The 9,242-nt window shown below is 36.6% G+C and overlaps 1 protein-coding gene across 1 annotated transcript; it reads right to left on the reverse strand.

Moving 5' to 3' along the window:
* Nucleotides 1-8,188: 8,188 nt before the first annotated feature.
* LOC115929273 (uncharacterized protein K02A2.6-like) lies at nt 8,189-8,716 on the reverse strand. Its single transcript, XM_030997967.1, has one exon. It carries the CDS (start codon nt 8,714-8,716, stop codon nt 8,189-8,191), a length of 528 nt encoding a protein of 175 aa, XP_030853827.1.
* Nucleotides 8,717-9,242: the final 526 nt, after the last annotated feature.

The following is a 9,242-nucleotide window of genomic DNA, read 5'->3' on the forward strand; positions in this document are numbered from 1 at the left end:
AAATATTATGAAATGTGAAAAATCTGTATGACTGCCTCGCTTGTATTATAGTTGTATTATGATTTACTACTGATTGTATTTTTCCTACTTATCCATTGATATCTTACAGGTGAAATAATCTAGATTTAAATTTTAATTCATATTCCAAGTTCAAACTTAAACCAAAACTCATATTAAAATGAAAACTTAAATTCACTTCAGATGCAAATTCAAATTCAAAAAATGTTTTACATTTCGGTCATGAGTTGAAACATTTAAAATTAAAAAAATCACGATCGCAAAACCTTATGGTATTTCATTAGCATTGTCCGCTACCTTTTGAAATATTCGAACTTTTGAAATGATGAATTGGGTGAATCGGACATGATCTTTGTGCAGTGGTTCTCAAAATTTTTTGCTTTGCAGTCCAAATGTGATTTTCGTGAAAGCTAAGAGGTCCGAATTAATGGGCAAATTTAGTTTACTTAATCAACTTCTTACATTATGTATGTTATATTTTACATACGTGTCTTTTTACACATACCTTAGTTTCAAGAGTTATGTCAACTTCAAAAGTGGAAGTTCTGGTATGCATGTTAGGCAGGAGTTCTCAAACTTTTTCCTTGACAGACCAGATGTAATTTCCGTGGAAGCTAAAAGGTCTGAAACAATGGGCAAATTTAGTTTGACCTAATCAATGATTTTTACGATGTATGTGATGTTAAACATAGGTGTCTTTTACACGTACCTTAATTTCAAGATATAATACAGTCAAAAGTGGAAGTTCTGGTATGCATGTAGAGTAGGGGTTCTTAAACTTTTTCCTTGACAGACCAGATGTGATTTCCGTGGAAGCTAAAAGGTCTAAAACAATGGGCAAATTTAGTTTGACTTAATCATTGATTTAAATTATGTATGTGATATTATACATACGTGCTTTTATACACGCACCTTAATTTCGAGAGATTAGACAGTCAACAGCTGAAGTTCTGGTATGCAGGTATATCAGTGGGAAAGGGGACTCTGTTTCCCGGCAATAAGCTGCTTTAACCAGTAAACGTTGGCGCAAATAGACTCATGGAAGACGAAGGCATTGATGCAAATGTTGATATCAAAAGATAGGGGACCGGGTGGATTCTACTCCCTACCCTTTTAGGATTTTGAAAAACAGAGCCTCCTGGGCGGTCCAGAATAAGAGAAGCCCTGTAATAGGGTATTGAAATTGCCATTTTAAATTGATTTCTTAAAATTCTTTGCGATCGTGTTAAAATCCCCTTTGACACATTTTTTTCAAGATTTAGTGCGAGTCTGTGCGTTGGTCTTTGAAAAAAATCACTAATCTCGACGAGGCAATCACTCCAGTGAGCTAGTTAGCTCTAGGCTCTGTCTCAATCATGACAATAGAGAATATGTCATAAATAAATTGTCTTAAAGCTAACCCTTTTAAGTGATTATATTTTCTATGTTTGTATCATACTCCGGGGTGAAAAGGAAGTAAAAGGGAGAAAAGGAAGGCAATGACAAAAGAGAAAGAGAATAGCCCGGGTTCAAATTCAGTTTTCGTTAAATTATTAGACCCGGTACTGATAGTACTTTATCTGCACTATGAGTGTGACTCTACATTGTGACTCATATATTGCTCAAATGGCATTGTAGAGTCTGGAGACGATGAACAAATAAGAATAATAAAAGAAGGTTGTTAGTCATGACAATATTCACATCTACACTACCGCTCATATAGTTGGAATATTTTTTTTTAACCCATTTTATGGAATTATTTTGACACTGATTTATTCCTAATAGATCTAAACAATAGTATACATTCTCAGATTTTATTGAATGATAATCTGCCAGTGTTTGTTTTGCGTGACTGCTAAAGCATGTGTATGCTACTATGCTCATCAGCTAGGGGACCTACGCCCTTAAGTCATAAATGACAGTAATGGGGATTAATGCCCCACAAAAGGGCACTAATATTGCATATCGACACAGTTTTGATCATGAGGCCTCACAGTTTCGAGGCCATTGCTTGGCCACTGAACCATGAATGTACGCAGCCGGGGCTAGGGTAGGGGACAGTTACCACAAATAAAAAAAAATAAAAAATAAAATGCAATAAATTTTCAATAATTCATTGAATTTCCTCCCGGACCCCAACAGAAACAAATTTGTGTGCCCATGCCTTGAGCCATAATGCATGGTCGTACATGGTTGCATCAAATGAAAGACGATTATCTAAGCTTTCCAAATATGTGTCATTTATCAATTATAATTGTTATTAAGTTAAGATAAAAGATCGATAATTCTCGGTTTCGTTTTTTCTGGGACGCACTGTATTGTGCTGCGTAGAGATTCAATCAGTTCATTTTAGGCCATTACAATATATGGGTTGATGTAGACAAATGCGCATGTACATGACTGTAAAGGCTTCCCTTTGAAGCTCATTTTATTTATGTATACTTATTACCAGAAGAAAAAAAAGGCATTAATTTACTCAATAGTGTCTGACAGTATATACAGTAAAGTCTAGAAAGTAAACGGGTTTCCTTGCATGATTTGAATAGGCATACTAGGACACTGCTGACGTTTAAATTTCACAGATGGGACATACGTGACATATTCATAATTTCTGCAAAGTTCTACAGAGTTTGTAATTCAACTTTCAATTTTAAATTTCGACATAATGATAACATCTGCACATGATAAAAAAAAAAACATGGATCTATAACCCGTAGTCTCAGCTATAACATACCACAATTCTGGAGAAATAAGAGCAAGAATAAGCGAGATACTGCTCAAAGGACAATGTCATGTAGATTCATGATGTTAACGAAATTCACCTTCCATAGGCATAACACGCAATTAATATAATATTGACATGTAATCTTTAATCGCAATTTTCACTTTGATGACGTCATCAAAATGATAAATGATGGCTGTTGAATTTGTAGAAAATGTTCTTAGCTACAACATATTACAAATTGAGTGTAAAACGATGATCATCTATATAGAGAGATACATGTATACTCAATTTCCCATAAATATGCTGACGTCATAATAATGCAAATTTGTATATGGAGTGCCAAGGCTATTATGATAATGCCACGATAAAATGAGACGTGACATCATATCTCCGACTCAAAATGGCGGTCCCCAAGCATACCAAAGAGCTATAATGGACTTTTTATAGGCATGTTTTGGCCATATATAATATGTATCATAAGAGCTCGCGTGCACGGACATTTATCTTGAACGGACACTCATTTCGTTATTAATGGTCATAAAGATATAAACATGGTATAAATTGTTCGGAAAAGAATGGAAAATATAATGAAAGAAAAAGGAGTGTCGATTTTATGATGTGAACAGACATGACGAACGAAAACGCGCGCGCATGTGCGTGTACGAGATCTTTTGAAATATGCTCAAAATGACCTTAATCGTATGCAAAATAAATTTGAGACGACATTTAATTTTTTTCGCGTGCGTTTACACATGGACGTGGGCCATACGCTCGCGTGTTTTGATCTGAAATTGACCGGACGGATATCGACTTTGATCATGTTAAATATGAATGAGAAATGCCCTTCCGTTATGAAGATATGATCATGAGTTGATTTTCACAAAATTGCGCCTGGATGACGTCATGATAACCTAATAATAATACAAATCTTGAGTTCAAAAGGTGATACGTATACGTACCGTACGTATAACCTAATAATACACATCTTGACGGGAAAAAAGGGTGATACGTACTACGTACCGAACGCTTCACCTAACAAACAGCCCAATAATACAAAGTATTTTTTTTTTTTTTTTAATGAGACAAATTGAATTATACCTGTGTCATATTTACATCGCCAGATTCCGGTTTTTCGTGGCATCGTTTCGGCCAATCGTCATATCGGTTCTACGGAGAAGCACGATCCTTTGAAGATGCAAGAGCAAACTGCATGAGCAATGGCGGTGACCTGGCCCTAATCAAATCAGATGAAATTAATGTAAGAGAAAATAATCCTACGCTTTCACCTGTATGAGTTATATCATTCAATTTTATTTTCATTGAAAAGGAGCATACATAATCATTTTAACAGGTCACGGCACCGGGGAATTCTCTATAGCCATAGGTAATATAAACCATAATATGATAATATAACCCGGCTTATAATAGTTTTTTAAACTGGAACTATAAGCTTTAAGCCTACATTTGGAAAACGTATATCAAAAACATGTTCATATTGTTGCATACAGTGGCGTACGCAGGGTTTTTTTTTCAAGGGGGAGTTAACATTTTGAAATCGGGCCTAAAATTTCGCAACGAGTCAGTCAGCCGCCGAATAAGCGGGGGAGGGGGGATGGGTAGGGGGGTAGTCTCGAAATTTGAACATTTGATATTTTGCTCCGTAGAGGGGGGGGTTAGGTCACTTTAATTTTTTTTGTTAAAAAATTTACACATAAAAAAACAAGGGGTTTAACCCCCCCCCCCCCCCCCCCCCCTGCGTACGCGCCTGGTTGCATAACATTTGATGATGTCATATAAATGTTTCTCGTGAAAACGCTTCTTTCAACAGGAACTTTCCATTAATGGCAAACTATGACGGAAGTAGGCCTACTGACTTTTGACAACGTTAAGGATATTATTTTCAGACGAGAGGGGAAAAAAGAATCTTTGTTCCCTACGTTTATCATTGTTTTGTCCTCTTTCCCCACGGTATCTTTTTAAGAGTTTCCTGGTAGAAATCATATCAACTTCGAACCAACCAAACGCTTGCTATTGGTTTGGACTTAGACGAGAAAACGGTGGCAATTTTGTATGGCTAGATGACACTCTGGAAAGGTGATTTCAAATTGTTCTTCTTGTTTTCTATCGAATTTTTACTTCTTTTTTCTTTTTCTTTTTTATTAATGACAAACACATATTTCACAGTCATATTACATGCAATTATAGCTTCACCGATTTTTTTTTTTTTTCACTTAAAGGATTAGTGAGTACAATACCGGGGTACAATAATTGGGCTTACTGTCGGATTTCTCATGCATTTCCGCATGGCAAGATTCTTCTACCGATATTTTGTGCAATCAGTATAAAATATATTGCCATTGAGATAAATGTGTTGAAAGAAATGCCTTCTGATACTGAACGATGATTATCTTTTATATTCATTTTTTCTAAATCAACCATTTGGTATAATAGGAGAAATGAGTCTTTATGGGCTCCATCAGAACCAAACGATTCCGGTGGGAAGGAAGACTGCGCCTGCATGTACACGCACTCTTCCGTTCATGGGAAGTGGAATGATATCCGGTGTTCGTATCAATGGCCATACATCTGTGAGAAGCCTCAGGGTAGGTGTGATTTGTATTTTAAGATACAGTCGCGTACGCAGGGGGGGGGGGGGAGTTTAGGGTTTAACCCCCCCCCCCCCACCTTTAACTTTTGTATGTGTATGTTTTGGAAGAAAACCTCCCCCCCCCCCCCTTTGTTTTGTTTGTAATTAATTTTTGTGTTTTTTTTTTGTTTTTTTAATTGTGGTAATAGGTGACCCGAAAAGCTTATCTTAACCCCCCCCCCCCCCCCCCCCCCCCCCAACGAGACGAAATATCGATCGGCCAAATTTTCAAATTTTGCGACCCAAAAAGCCAAAGCTGAAATACAAAGAAATACATAACGTAACATAATCCCTAAGTTGAAGTTGTCTTGGCATGTACACCAAATGCTATGAAAGTTAATCAAGTTTACATCTCTGCAAGAATCTATCCTTCATCTGCTTAATCCCTTTTTTGTTTTGTTTCACAACCACAATCATTTCAATGATCCAATATGAAACTAGACTTTAATTCGTCACTTAGACGAATTAGGTGATACGTTTCCTCAAATAAACATATTGAAGAATTCATCTTTAAGATTACATATCTTATAAAATGCTCCTATCATTATGTTCTATCCATATGTCAAGTTTCAACTGCATGTGTAGCATTGATCATTATGGATCTATATGGAAGATAGATAGAGAGACAATATGATCATTGACCCTGTACAATAAGCAGATACACTTTTGACCCTTATCAACATAATGAAGAATGCATTTTCACAATTTCATCTTATTTCATTAAATGCTCCACCCGTCATGTTTTACCTTTATGTTAAGTTTCAGCTTAGTACCAACGATCTCATTGTCAGATAGTCCACAACGGGAGGGTACCAGTGATAATATTAAATATAAAACGAAAGCAAAAAAACAAAAACTTACTACCGGGAATCAAATGTGGGTCGCCAGGATGGGAGGCAATTGCTTTGACCATATTATGTTCTATCAATATTCAAGGTTGATGTTCAGCCAAATAAAGATGACAAATAAAGACTTATTCGTAACTTTTACACTAAATGGTTGTAGCATGGACTTTATTCGATGAAGGCATCGAAGGAAACTGCGCGCTGTACAATGCGTGCGTATACATAAACTGACAAGTCAAGACATGCATAGTCTTATTTTCAGAAGTCATACATAACATTCCATCCCCTTTTAGTGAATTACATGGGTACACTAAAATGAAATACATGTATCTAACTGGCATGCAGACTAGGGCAGAACTATATAACAATATGGTCTAATTTTCTCAAAAAGTGTTTGTTTAGAGATGTGACACTGGCATGTAAGGAATGTACTCGCACAACTTGAGTCTATTACAAAAAATCCTATCCCATGTATAACATAAACTAGCAACATTGCTTTGATGCATGTAAGTACAACACAAAATTTCAACTGGTATATCAACCTATATTAACTAATCTAAGTTTTACTTGAAGGTTGTTTGACACCTAAGGAACAACAATCTTCCTCCTTGAAAATAGTCAACATATACATTACTTTATGCATGATAACTTTACATGGCAAAACAATTAAATAAAATCCTTGTACTTTAATACAAAATCTGATTGGATCCAAACTTTATCAACTAACTTATCTCCTGGCATAATAATGAACAGACCAAAATAAGTGACATTTTCTCCATGAAAATACATGTAGTATTTCGGATAAAATGTGGAACAATTTATACTTTTACTTTTTAAAACATCAACACCTGTGATAAATGCACCACATTAGCTTTCATCGCCATAGAAAAACTTTTTTTTCCTTTTGATCATTGCCTGAATTATGTAACACATAAACAATACCTGTTGCACTTTTGCAGACTAATGCAATACCAAAATATGAAAACATGTTTAACCCACACACAAAAATAAATTTTGATCTACAATAGTTTCACTTGGCATAAATACAACTATCTTGCAAAATATTTCTTGGACGAAATAGATTTGTACCTTCCTATTTTGTATCAGTCACTTCTATACCGGATGACTGTCTGTTATGTTTTACCATATTTCTGATAGTATATGCATTATAAACATTAATCAAATTATGTGAGTTACAACTGAGAAAATAATATATAATCCAAAACTGAATTGCTTTTCTGGAATGTGCTTTAAACCTACTGATAAATAATAAAATCATCATATTTTGCAGGTGTTTTTTGTGTTTCTTTGTGAAACTCTTCTTGCAGTTTCTTCTGTGTCAGTATTAGGGATTGAAACTGTGGGGGTAACATCATTACTTTCATGCGACTCTTGTCTAGGGCCTGACAAGGTTTCAACTGGGGTAGGTATTACATTCTCAGAAGGAACTCCATTATCCGGAATGTGTTGAATGCTTGGCCTTGGAACATCTTCAACCGGATTAAGTTCATGAGATGGAGTTTCAACTTGCTGAGCAGGAATGTAACCTCTGATATGATTTTACAATATACATTGACTCACTGAGTAACTCGGGTACTTGACCATATAACCATGTTTGACCGGAAGTGTAGTTCTTTACTAGTACACGGTCTTGAATGTTTTAACGTCTATCTTGGTCCTTTTGTCTCACCTCTGTCTCATGGCAGATTGTTTTTGTTTCACAGTCTTCGTCAATTCTGGACGGACTTGATCTAATCTGCTCCCAATCCTTCTCTTGTACAGAAGTTCACTTAATAATAATAATATTTAATTTTTATATAGCGCTTTACAAATATACTTGGGCATGTACCGGTGGTTTCATGGGGTGTGATCCGGTATGTCATTAAGAATTTTTGGATTCTCGCATCTCCAAATTATTTCCACTTGTTTTCTTAACACCTCTTTACTATCTGAACAGCTCTCTCTGCTAAGCCATTACTTGATGGGTGGTGAGGGCAGTTTGCACATATGTTCTATGTTGTTGTCAGTGAGAAATTTGGTAAATTCTTCTGAGCTGACTTGAGTTCCATTGTCACTAACCAACGTTTCCGGAATCCCATGTGTAGCAAATAGGCGTCTCATAGCAGTTACTGTGGCAGAAGCGGTTGCATTAGGAACTCTAACAGCTTCTATCCATTTGCAATGTGCATCTACGACTATCAGAACATCTTGGTTCTCAATTGAGGGGTAATCGATGTGTATTCTCATCCACGGTCTCTCTGGGAACTCCCAAGGATGAATAGGAGCTGCTTGAGGGTTGTTCTGATGTTCCTTGCACACTGAACACGTACGAACCTTCTGCTCTAAACATCTGTCTATTCCGGGCCACCAAACAAAAGATCGAGCTAGGGCTTTCATCTTGACTATGTCTGGATGTGTAGCGTGAAGCTCATCTACTATCCTGGTACGCATATCAGGATCCTGGGGTATGACAACTCTTTTGTCCCCATAGAAGAACATCATCTTCTATAGTCAACTCTGTTTTCTTCCGAGCAAATGGGCGAACTTCATCATCTAAATTCCTGGAACTTGGCCATCCTTGCATATCGTTATGTTTGACATCCTTGCATAACGTTATGTTTGACCTTTTGCAATATTGGGTCCTTGTCAGTTTTTTGTTTCACTTCACTCGCATCAACTGGTCGAGAGTCTATGTCAAACAACACGTTGACTCTTCCTGGCTGCAGATCACTCAATTCTGCTAAGTCCTCATTTGGCCATTTACTTCCATCAGTTGAAGGCATTAGTAATCTGGACAATCCATCGGCATTCTGGTGTCTCTTGCCTTCCTTGTAAACAATGGTGTAATCAGTGGCGTACGCAGGATTTTTTTCAAGGGGGGGGTTAAAATCAAAAGGGGGGTTTCCAAAAAAACATACATAAAACATACACATAAAAAAAACTCGAGGGGGGTTTAACCCCAAAACCACCCCCTGCGTACGCGCCTGGGTGTAATCATATGTTGACATGATCATGTGTCAGATCTCGA

Source organism: Strongylocentrotus purpuratus, unplaced genomic scaffold (genome assembly GCF_000002235.5).
Source record: "Strongylocentrotus purpuratus isolate Spur 01 unplaced genomic scaffold, Spur_5.0 spur5_scaffold_4, whole genome shotgun sequence".
NCBI lineage: Eukaryota > Metazoa > Echinodermata > Echinoidea > Camarodonta > Strongylocentrotidae > Strongylocentrotus > Strongylocentrotus purpuratus.